Genomic DNA, 13,102 nt, shown 5'->3' with positions numbered 1-13,102 from the left:
AACCAATCTAAAACAAAGCAAAAGAAATCAAAGCCAAAATGAAAACAATAACCCCCCCCCCCAACTGCATTCTATGACCGAATTAACACCCACAAAATTTCTGTTCTGTTCTGTATACACAATAAAACGATAAAATAAGGAATTCACTCCTGTATTTAAATGCTGTTGTCACTCCTGAAACTTTATGTGGCCTAAGATTTCTCAGTATTCTGAATTACTAAGGACTGAAGATCTGCCTGCAGGGAGGAAGAGAAAAACTGTGTAAAGGGAGTCAGTGCCCTTCAGTGTCATCCACTGCTGTCTGCTGATGAGCCAGACATGACAGACAGAAATAGAGAGGAGAACGGAGACCTTCTTTTTTTTTGCTTATGAGTGTTGGCACTGATGCCGCTGTGTATTTGAACAGCTGAGATTGTTTTGATAAGAGCAGTCCAGAGACAGACAGATCACAGAACAGATGTTTGGGTCCCTGCTCTGTAGACTACTGTTGTCATCTCCCTGATCGCTCCCACCACTCTCAGCTTCCTAATATCAGCAGCACATTTGGCCAGAGTACAGCGAGTGACTGATGCCTAGCAGAGAGGTAGAGAGAGATGTTATCTCAAGGAACGGACTAATATTAAAACAGTAAAACTACCAATTTGAGAACGATCAATAGCTGTCTTTCCATCTAAAAACTTTAAAATCCAAACAAAATCCAACAACACCTAAACTTAATAGAGCATTACTTTAAAATCGCAGAGTGAATTTACAGAATGCTGATGTGCAGAAAAGAAGAAACTGACATGTGGCCTGCAGCACTGTATGTGTCCTTGCTTATAGTAGATGCTTTGAAGAAAACTGAAGGTGCACTTAAGTTCTGTCTGGTTTTTCTTTGTCCCAGTGCTCATGGTCTGTATACTGACACCTATTGGCATGGACTTTGTGAACTTCCTACATTAACTGCCTCCTAAGGCAGCATCCTAACAGAGATGGAACCTCATAAATGACTGAAAGATTTATTAATTTCAATAGAGCGTGGTGTTAACCTGTCAGGAACAGGAATAGCACATCATTCTTGGCATGGCGCTCTAATACGGATTAACATACATAACACATAATATTGGGTAACAAAAGTTAATTTTGAATTAAATGTTTTTAATCCATTTATTACAGCATTTAATTAATTATATTTATAATTACCAGTTCTTTCGCTTTACCTGCCATCTTGCACTTATTTTTATTTTTTTCAGTGTTTGCTTCAGTGCATTTTAAATGCTATTTACAGAATGTACACTACTGATTAAGATTTCTTAAAGAAATTATTAATTTTATTAAAAGTGAGAGAGAGAGTGAAAACTTTCTATTTAAAGAATTTTGAAATTCTGATTCAAATTTTTCATAAAAATATGAATAAGCAAAATTGATTTCAACATTGATAATAATAAGAAAAGTTTCTTGAGCAGCATATTAGAAAGATTTCTGAAGGGTCATGTGACACTGAAGACTGGAGTAATGATGCTGAAAATTCAGCTTTGCCATCAAAGCGATAATTACATTTATAAAATGTAATTACAGATATTAAAATATAAATATTATTTTACTCAAAATAGTGTATTTTTAAATAAAATAAATGAATAAATAAATGCAGCCTTTGTGAGCATAACAGACTTCTTTCAAAAACAAATTGTAGTAAATGTCAAATAGTACAGAACATTTTTTTTAAAAGGTTCCTGCCTGCACGTTTAATGTTTTAAAGCCTGTGAACGTGTAAGTGTGTTTGTGCATGCATGTGAATAATAGTTGCCTTTCCCCAGTCAGACAGCTCATAAGTGTCATAAATAGTCTTTATCTCCACACCACCCACTGGAGGTAAATAAAGCACATTAAAACATTACATCTGAAATTGATTCATTTCTCCCAGCATTACAGAAACAATGGACTGCGATCGATCAGTCCACACAAAAAGCGTGATATGCTTGCTCTGGGCTGTGGCTTCCTTAGTTTTATTACGTCGTATGGACGTTATCTGAAGATTTATGCTAATATCTCACCTCTTGTTTTATAATGCAACAAGGTCATAGAGGCTGCTGCAATCAGATGTGGCACAATAGCATATCTAGCAAATGGTAGCCAGTGATATTATTTCACGCTTGTCGTTAGATCCTATTGTGGAACACTTCCATAAAATCCATAAATAATTTAACACTCTTGATTTAAAACTCAAACAGTTATCAACAACTGAGCTCTAAGGGGCTTATTTGTGAATGCCATGTTCCTATTTAGGATAAATAGTGTCTTAAATAATAAAATTAATAATATATAAAATAATAAAATATCCATTTAATTTAATTTATTAATTAAATATAAAATAATTTAAATAATAGTTTTATATATTTTTTCCTATTTAATTTCATTTAAAAAAATCATCAGAGGAACATTTACTCTGGTGCAACAGATGTTGTTTGCACCTGAAGAGTTCTGGAGGTAACTGTGAAGACAGCTCAGTCAGTGAAAGTTTCTCACACACTTCAGTCTAGATACTGAGCACAGCAGGTCTAGCACACTCTTAGCACTCAGTATGTTATTCCAGCAATCAGCAGTTTGGTATGATTCAAACTGGTATGATTCAAACAGGATTGGGCGTATTTTGAAAGCACATCTAGATTTCCATGCATATGTTCATAGAGCTCTTTTCCAACGCACTTCCCACACAGCAGTACCATGCAGATGTATGCGGCGCAAGATAAAGGAGCCGTTCGATAAATAACAGACTGCCAAACATTGACTTTTATAAGAGGTCAATGATTGCAGATGGCATTTAAAAGATCCTTGAATAAGTCTGCAACTTTGAAAACAAGTGAAAGGCGCTCTATCAGGGTCAATTTGAAGAAGAAATCTCACTGCATATCAGCAAAATATATCAAATCAGTTCAGCTGGCATAATATCAACTTTAATCACAGTCTGGTTAAACCAAGTAAAATGACAGAGAGTAAAGCTGATGTCAATTAATAACTGTTTGAATTGATGTGATTTTCATATCACTTCAACTTGTTATAACATGTACCAAAGAAATTAAACACTGTGAAAAGAAAAGTAGTTGAAAATAGTCAAAAGCTGTCTTTATCTCTGTGGAAAATACTTGGACTACAAACATTTCCACTCTAATGGCAATAGTCAATGTGAGAGAACTGGCATCCATCCGCAGTCTGTGCTTACCAATCAACTTAGGCATGAAATGTGATGATGGCCCTGCTCTTTGGCCTTGCTGCTTAACGAGCTAATTTTCACCCATATATTATGCAATTATGCTAAATGGAGTCTACACTGTTACACCAGATGTTGTTTAATCAACCTCTGAATGAGGAAATAGCTGTAAATTCACGGTTTCCACTGTCTTCTATTATGAAAAAAATGCAAAGGCTGAGGACAGTATTGTGGAATAAACTCAAGTGATGAGACATCAAAGTCTACAAGTACTGAGGGGCATATATTTGGAAGTAATGCAGTGACAGGAAACAAATAAGATTATATATGTCAATAACATCTGTAAAATAAGCAAATTAGCCAATTTTGATTAAATGAAGGGTTGCGTAAATTAATACATCCTTGATTAAGTACTTAATATGTCTTCTGAGTATTCTACTGACCCTTCTTGGCATTGAGTGTACAAGTTTGTGACAAATCATCCCATCTATCCTTTTTAACTCCTGGAGGATTACCTCCTTAAATGTGCCGATTTTAATGGGGAGTGTTGCTCAACTTGTCTCTACAAAATCCCCCACAGGTGCTCAAGAATGTTAAGGTTGAAGGTTTTCCACCTTGGGGAAATGTATAGTCATTGTCATGTTGAAAAATACCCAACATTGCAGGAAATTATGAGAGGGTACCATCTTCTAATTCAAGTTTTTGTATTACATCACATATCCATAAGAACTTCTCAAGCACAGAACTTCAGTGTGGGAACCAGGCACTTCTCACTGTACTCCTCCCCTATCAATGCCACACCATTTTAGATGCTGTTAGATCCAAAATGACTGACTTGGTCTAATGAGACCAGAGTATGGAAAAGGCTAAATGAGTTCACTGTGCTTTGGCTACAGTAGATAGTTCCTGTTTGGACAACAATCATACATTTCACTTCTGCATGTTGCAAACAGTTACAGTACTCTTTTCATAACTTTTGCCAGCCTTTAGTCACAAGTCCATTGTTTTTTAATTTCTCTGTTACTTTTGCTATACGTTCACACTTAAAACAATGATTTGATAGTAAAGAGTAATTGCTGAATTTGTTAAGCTTCTGAGGGGGTGTACTCATTTGAATTTTTTCAATTGAAATATAGTAGGTAAATAACTATTTAATATCTACAAACCTACGATTGAAAGTACCCACCTCCACCTGGCCCTGCAGAAGCTCCTCCTCTTCCTCTGGAGCCTCAAGTGCCACTGTAACATACGCAAACGGACGGCTGGCCATCTGCTGGTGCTCTCGCATTAGTTGCTGTAGAAAGAGACAGAAAAGAAAAAAACAAACAAACATAAGTTTGTCATATAAACATAATGAAGAGTATGTTCCTTGTGCTGGCTTACTGCAAGGAATATTTGAAATATTGTTTAAGGATTAGATCAGTAGGCAGAGAGAAGGTGGTCTATTGCGGCCATTTGAAAGCATTTGGCCTCATGAGCATTTACACTACGAATGCAATCCGGTTGAATGCATTGTCGACTACATCTGGAGCTCACAACAATACAAAACCCTGTTTACGCCTGTATTTAGTGCTGTCTACTTGTGATTGGATTGACAAAACGGCATCTTAATACCAGGTGTAAACAGAGCCTTAGATAAACCTTTGATGATGAATTATTTACTGAGGTAAAGGTTAGAAGATCAGTGTGTCACACCAGATGTTTTCTCAGTCTTTTTTTAATTTGATTTGAGTCACTCGCATCTGCATCACTCTCATCAGCAATGGTCTGGAAGTTGTTGTTCCAAACAGTGGTAAGCATGATCATTTTCCAGGAGAACAGACATGAGACTATGAGTGAAAGTCAAGGTGAAGGGTGGCAGGGTGCTGTGAGTTGATTCATAGGATAGTCACAGTGATGATTGTTAAAGCTGGCTATGGCTGTGTGTGTCATGGTCAAGAGACAAAGAAACTCACTAGTAGAGCATGAATGGTTTATGTTCCCTGACAAGTCCTTCAGGAGGTGAGAAGGACATTGTGGCATCTCTCGGACCAGATTGTAAATGGCCCATAAAATGCATAATTAACCTCCACATGCTGTAAACAATGCTCATCTGGGACACATGATGTTGTATGTTTGTATGTGTGTGTATGAGACTGATGTGCTTAGTTTGAAATAAATGTGTGATTCTTCACAATTTTTTTGTCTGAACATGCTGCATTCTATACTGTATGGAAGCTTTTCAAAAAGGGAAATCCAACTTTTTATCTTGCAATTCTGACTTTTTTACTGAGAATTCTGAGTTTACATCTTACAATTCTGCTTTTTATTTATTTATTAATTATTATTATTAGTAGTATTCCCCCACCACAGAATAAGAACAAAAGGTAATAGCAAATATTTTTGTAAAGCAGGGATGCACATACGTTTTTTTAGTCTGGTTCTCGAGAGCACCTGGAGATTTGGTTTGGTGCTCACCCTGCATAAAATAAATAAATAATAATAATAATAATAATAGTATTATTGTGCTTTGCTTACATTGTGGTTTTTTAAATAAAATAATAAAGTGTGATAATACTATTATATTTTAAAATAAACAGTATTAAATAAAATACAATAATTTGATAGTACCCTTAATAAAATGCTTACATTTACATTTTCTTTCCTTCTTTCTTTCTTTCTGTTTGTTATTTTTTATATGAATTATCATAATTTTCAAACCTAAGATCATCAAGCTTTTATTTTGGTGGCAAGTAAGTATGTGCACTGTTGGTTTTAGCCCTGCCGAGTAAAGAGCGTCAGTGAAGGAAATGCCACAGTTTTGCATTTTGCTGTGAAACTGGCAGCGCATAGAGTATATTTATGCTTTCAGCTGGAATGGAAATCTTATACAGTACTACAGTTAGTCAATCTAAAATGGTGATTGTGCATTAACAGCTGTCAACCATGTTGGTACACAAATGAGCGGTCCGAACTTGTTTACCCAGCACATTTTTTATTTTGGTCATGCATGCACAGCTGTGCATCACTTATGTGCATCCCGGGCAATAACCTTTTGCGTTGTTTTATTCTGTGGTGGAAATATGTTTGCATAAGAAAGCTATAAATGACTATAAAACAGTCAACAATAAAGATCACGAGTCTGGAAACTAGGGATCTGCGGTAGCTTTTATGTCACAGAACAGAGCAAATGAAAACTGATATTTCAGAGAAAATACACTAACAATTGTTTTTTTTTAAATCACATGACCTCACACACTCTTCATGCCGTGTATACAGAATGTATATCACATACAATATCCACAAAAGGTATAAACAGCAGTTCTTTTGGGAGGTGTGAGTCTCTAAATGGGAACAATATTATGTGAGGCAAAACACCAATAAAAAAAACGATATGAACGCACATACAAACACAGCCAGAGATATTCAATCAATTCTGTGTGTAGGTAGTACACTCTAAAATATGTTACGTCTCCTCATGTACAGTACTTAAAAAAATACAAAAAGAGGAATATAATGATTACCTAGTGTAGTACCACCATCAGAACATTAAAGTAATTGTATGGAATAATTCTATGCATTGATTATAGCCTGATAAGAATGTAAATTAAATGAGAGATGTTTAATTGTAACAATGAATGCAAGGAACTAAAGATTTGTCCAGAAAATTGCTCGATTCTATATATAAGGAAAGGAAAGGACGTGACGTGTGGCTTGGAATTTGTGCTCTGCATTTAACCCATCCAAGTGCACAGCAGTGGATAGTGAACAAACACGCTGTGGTGTGTGTTATCCTTCCTTCCATTACTTGCCATCCCTCTTTATCACCTTCTCCCTCTAAACTGCAGAGGCAAAACAGCTCTGAGTGCAATTACTCCTCAAAAGACCAGCCTCTCATTTCACAAAGTGCTAAATCTTACATCCAAGCCACTGGCACTTCTCTCTACAGTGTGTTGTGCACAAACTGGTACCATTTTAGTCAGCATAAGAAGTCAGAAAGAGCTTTACTGCCAAGTATGTTTGCACATACAAGGAATTTGTTCTGCTGATAGAAGCTTCCAGTACACAGAGACAACAACAACAACATACAGATAATAAGAAACAAAGATATGTGAATAAAACACACACACACACACACATACATATATATATATATATATATATATATGTATATATATCAGTGGTGTTCGGTGGTAATCTGAAATGAGGAGGCAAAGTCCTCAAAGTTTATTTTTTTATTTTTTTAAATCAAATGTAAATTCATGTCCCAGTCCCATTTTCTTGGTTAAATAAACATTACAATAAACACTTACACTATCAGAAAAAGAAAAAGTATACGAAAAAGCAATTCTATTTAATATTTTTTACATTAACAATGTAATCAATAATCTGTTTATTAAAGCCAAGTATGAATCTCATCAAGTTAGTGTTTTTAAGCATTTTACATTTATTCCAAAATAATAACTCAAGGCAGTAAGAATTGAAACAATATATTTTATTTATGAACTTATGTTCAACTATACTTTTTAATAGTTAACTTTTAACTATTTTCGAATTTTTCGGATCATCAGTCAGCAAAGCTCTGCAAATATTTCTCACAGACACAGAGATTTACTTTAAATTTCACCAAGCTGATTACTCACTAAAATCTCCCACAGATCAGGTTTTCAGGCCATTTTAAGTCTTATTTTGAAGTAACAAAGTGGTTATATTTAAATGTATGAGTTGTTTACTTACTTTCTTAAATTAGTCTTCCCATTAACACCATATATTGTTCATTCAGACTGATTCGCAAACGCGCACATGAACACAAGAGGCAGGATTTATCGCATGAACCAATCACAGCCGAGCATTACCAGTCATATCCAATCAGAGCAAATGAAAACTGATATTTCAGAGAAAATACACTAACAATTGTTTTTTTTTAAATCACATGACCTCACACACTCTTCATGCCGTGTATACAGAATGTATATCACATACAATATCCACAAAAGGTATAAACAGCAGTTCTTTTGGGAGGTGTGAGTCTCTAAATGGGAACAATATTATGTGAGGCAAAACACCAATAAAAAAAACGATATGAACGCACATACAAACACAGCCAGAGATATTCAATCAATTCTGTGTGTAGGTAGTACACTCTAAAATATGTTATGTCTCCTCATGTACAGTACTTAAAAAAATACAAAAAGAGGAATATAATGATTACCTAGTGTAGTACCACCATCAGAACATTAAAGTAATTGTATGGAATAATTCTATGCATTGATTATAGCCTGATAAGAATGTAAATTAAATGAGAGATGTTTAATTGTAACAATGAATGCAAGGAACTAAAGATTTGTCCAGAAAATTGCTCGATTCTATATATAAGGAAAGGAAAGGACGTGACGTGTGGCTTGGAATTTGTGCTCTGCATTTAACCCATCCAAGTGCACAGCAGTGGATAGTGAACAAACACGCACACACACACACACACACCGTGAACACACATCCGGAGCAGTGGGCAGCCAGTGCTGCGGCGCCTGGGGAGCAGTTGGGGGTTCGGTGCCTTGCTCAAGGGTCTCACCTCAGTCGTGTTATTTAAGGTGGAGAGAGCGCTGGACATTCACCTACAATCCCTGCCGGACCTGAGACTCGAACCCGCAACCTTCGGGTTACAAGTCTGACTCTCTAACCATTAGGCCACGACTGCCCCCAATGTGACTCAATGTACAGTCAGTTTGGTCACTGTCACAGAATAAACCCCACGATAAAAGGGTCTTTATCATCCTTAAGGGATTTCTTCTGTGATAATAACTGGCTCACTGTATATTATTGAGCTAATTATGCAGCGACTGGGAAATGGACATGAAATATTGATTTGGTTTGAAATTATTTCATTATGTGAGATGAAAGAGACTGTGGGATTATATGAAAGATATAAACTAGTTAAGTACAGTTTGTTGGTTATTATACAAAAATTATGCAGATTGCCAAGACTGACCAATCCAAATGTATTAGGGAGTATCAAGTAATAGGGAGCCGGGTTAATATATTATGCTAATGTTCAAGCACAACTGATTGGGCACACAAATGTGTTTCACATTCCTCAAAAATTCATTACACCTAAACAAAAGATTGAACCTTTTTAGCAACTGACAATATAAATGCCCGCATATCAGCTGATTTACAGTATCTCTCTGAAGCAAATATACTATAACATATGTCAAAGTAATGAATACAGTACATTAGAACAAATACAATCCACTTTTAGGAGTAATCAATGATAGTTGACTTTTATCATTCTTTTACATGAATATCACATGCAAGGATGTTCAGTAACAGTTGAACTTCACTGCCTCCAGGCTGGTTTACTTAATCAATGACATCTCCCCTGGGTTCATCCTGATTAATGTTTTCTGAGGTTGATGTAATAACTCAAACCTTTAATCAACCAATTACTCAATAATTCACACATGCAGTCTCAATGCATTCAAAGCAGCTAGATAAAAAAAAATCATGATATAACTACAACTCAATCGTATATACATTTTTTTAGAAGAATAAAACAACTATTTTAACATAGCTTATTTTAACATAATCTGCTTGTCTGTGTTTGCAGACAGACATTCCGTCTGTGTATTCGTAGAGGGGATTTTTCAATGACCTTTTTCTGCGGGTTACATCATGAAATGAGTAGGTAGCAACAAATTACTGTCTTCATGAGAGAGTCATTAATTAACTTAACAGATAAACACTGTAACTGTAAACCAGTAACTCTTCATGAGGAGGTAATTTGAATCATTAACTCAACTGATTTGTTAAAAAAACATATGCATTCAGGAATGAAACCAAGGACTGCCTTTAACATAATTCACTCAACCATTTCATGCAAAACAACTTATTCATTTAGTAATGAAACAATTCATTCAATTCATTTGTTCAAAAACACTGATTCATTCAGGTCATTAAATCTTTTATTCAACTGATTCTTTCATTCGATTCATTCAGCAATAAAACAACATTGCTGCCTGCTACTCACAATGGTTATTTTGCTTTGGTTTTCGGTTTCAATAAAATTAACCTGTCCAGAAAACCAAAATTTTACAAAATGATTCTTCTTTGTACTCTAACATTTTCATTTCAATACCACAAAAGTGCATAAAAGCAAAAGTCATGAAATTTGATTTGACTGCTTTTTCATCATGTTAAAGTCTTTTATGATTTGCTTATCAATTCAGTAAGTTAATCTGTATTTCAACAATGGGATTTTAACTCAAGTTTATTCATTTCCCTATTCTGGGAAGAAAAACGCTTGACAATGTAACATCTCTGAGTAGACTGCAATATAATTATTTTATAATAATTATGTGCTTAGCAAAGGCAACTGTTATCCATTGCCTATAAGGATGCAAGACAGAACAAAAGCATACACCTATGAATAGGCCCTTTCTGAACACAAATTGATAGAATGGGCACCACAGGGACCTCTCAGCTTAGGTGACAATAGCACCCAGGCATAGGTCTATAGTGGGTCGTTGTTAACATCCACAATGCCTTTCTTCAGAATCACCCACAATAACTCTGGCCGATAAGAGAGTGTAATTTCCAGCTCATTCCAGCACGGTTTTAACAGAAAATCCTGTTTACTTTCCAAGCACAGACAGAAAATGAAGCTCTTTTGTCACCATAAAAACAAGATGTCTCACAAAAATAGGACACACTCTGTTTTTATTCAATAACATCTGAAGGACCAAGTTGCTTTGCTCCTAAACAAGCATAATTGCGGTCTGTTTCCTCAAGCCTTTTTGTAAACTGGCAGAACCCAGACTAAAAGCATATACAGAACATTTATTCCATGTGACTAACTAATTGCATAATAGCTTCGCAATATATCTTTTCTATCCTATTGCCAACTACTAAATGACTATGTTGGATTACATAACCTTGCACTTAGCAAACTTATAATAGTTCAAAAGTTTGGGGTCAGTAAGATTAAAAAAAACAATGTTTTAAGTCTATTTATTTGAGGAAAAAAATTGTAAAAGCATAATATTATTAAATATCAATATAATTTAAAATAACTTATTTTCTATCTTAATACATTTTAAATGTAATTTATTCTTGTGATGGCCAAGCTGGATTTTCAGCAGCTATTACACCATTATTCAGTGTCACATGTTCCTTCAGAAATCATTCTATGGTGCTGATTTAGTGCTCAAAAACATTTCTTATTATTCTATTAAAAACAGCTGTGCTGCTGAAATAATGATACAGATTTTCAGAATTATTTGATGAACAGAAATTTCAAAAGAACAGCTAAAATCTCCCACAGATCAGGTTTTCAGGCCATTTTAAGTCTTATTTTGAAGTAACAAAGTGGTTATATTTAAATGTATGAGTTGTTTACTTACTTTCTTAAATTAGTCTTCCCATTAACACCATATATTGTTCATTCAGACTGATTCGCAAACGCGCACATGAACACAAGAGGCAGGATTTATCGCATGAACCAATCACAGCCGAGCATTACCAGTCATATCCAATCATATCGCGATGGAGGCATTGCCTCCTCTCACGTGATTTGCCCCCATTCATTCTCAATTAAACCCCACCAAACTCACCACACTTTAGGGGGTCTGTTAAAACTCAGTGGGCTCAGGGGAGGCGAGAGAGACGCGACTCCCGCTGTAACTTTACCTGCTGGTGTCGCTGTTGCACAATGTTTCTTTAGAAAACGAGTGATTTATACACTTTGTAATCTTATATTTTGTAATACTGGCTTTGTTTTACTTTTGTACTATGCATTTTTTTCTCATCCAGTATTTTGAGGAGACACTGCCTCCCTTGCCTACTCAGAGGAAACGCCCCTGATATATATATATATATATATATATGTATGTATATAAACAGAAATAGACAAAATTTGTATGTAAAGTTGTGGTATATGTCTATATGTAGAGAGAGAGAGAGAGAGAGAGTCAGAGAAAGAAAGTCATACTGTTAAATACAGCTATAGAGTTCAGTTTATTACCTCATATTTCAAGGGACCACACACACATACACACATACTAGAGTAAAGCTAGGTGCTAATCCTATATACATTAGTAAATACTCTGTTCTTGGAAAGCAAACACAGTTTCATGCATTTCTTCCCCTCATCTCATATATTCCTCTTCATTATAGTACTGTGTATTCGTGGTGAGAATTTAAAGACTGTGTGCAAGTAGCGGAAGAGGAAGGCTAATGATTTACCCTGGTGTAAATGGTGAGCTAGTCATCAAGCAGTGTTTTCATGCTGATTAGATGGCAGCTCACAATCTGGCCATGATGGCCAATTACACTATAGGGTGGTCAGAACAGCTTAAGGTAAACTCACATTGCATGCTCAGAGCATGCAAAATTACTGACAGTGCAACAGATTATGGCAATGAGATATGTCATATATTATTGCAATAATAATAATAATAATAATAGGCTGTCCTTCCTATCTCCCTGTAGCACTGTTTTAGGCATCTTACATTACGGACATTGCAGTTTATTGCTCTGGCCACATCTGCAGTCCTTATGCCTCCTGTAGCAGGATTATGGCATGCTCACGCAGGTGATCAGGGACCCTGGGCATCTTTCTTCTGGTGTTTTTCAGAGTCAGTAGAAAGGTCTCTTTACTGTCCTAAATCATTGTAACTGTGACCATAATTGTCTACGACCTGTAAACAAGCAAGTGTCTTAAGGATTGTTCCACATGTGTATGTGCAATAATTGTTTAAACCCTTTGCAATAAAGATCTATAAAGTCTATTTGTATTTTACAAAATTATCTCTAAAATACAGTATCCTGAAAAAGGGACATTTCTTTTTTGTCGTTTTCAACAGATATCTCGACATAATTTTTAATTAACTTGCAATGATGTTTTTATATACTTTAAATTATATATATATATATATATAC

At 35.3% G+C, this 13,102-nt stretch overlaps 1 protein-coding gene across 1 annotated transcript in view; it reads right to left on the bottom strand.

The window, feature by feature from the left end:
• Window positions 1–13,102, bottom strand: part of LOC107733678 (attractin-like protein 1) — a 236,417-nt gene that overhangs the window by 31,295 nt on the left and 192,020 nt on the right. Inside the window, exon 28 of the mRNA XM_016545408.1 lies at window positions 4,374–4,481. Within this exon, the coding sequence (XP_016400894.1) occupies window positions 4,374–4,481 (108 nt within the window). The remainder of the gene's footprint in view (window positions 1–4,373; window positions 4,482–13,102) is intronic.

Source organism: Sinocyclocheilus rhinocerous, unplaced genomic scaffold (genome assembly GCF_001515625.1).
Source record: "Sinocyclocheilus rhinocerous isolate Xijiao unplaced genomic scaffold, SAMN03320098_v1.1 scaffold789, whole genome shotgun sequence".
In the NCBI taxonomy this organism is placed as follows: Eukaryota; Metazoa; Chordata; class Actinopteri; order Cypriniformes; family Cyprinidae; genus Sinocyclocheilus; species Sinocyclocheilus rhinocerous.
Note: the sequence above shows the minus strand (reverse complement) of the source record. Positions and strands in the feature narration are given on the sequence as shown.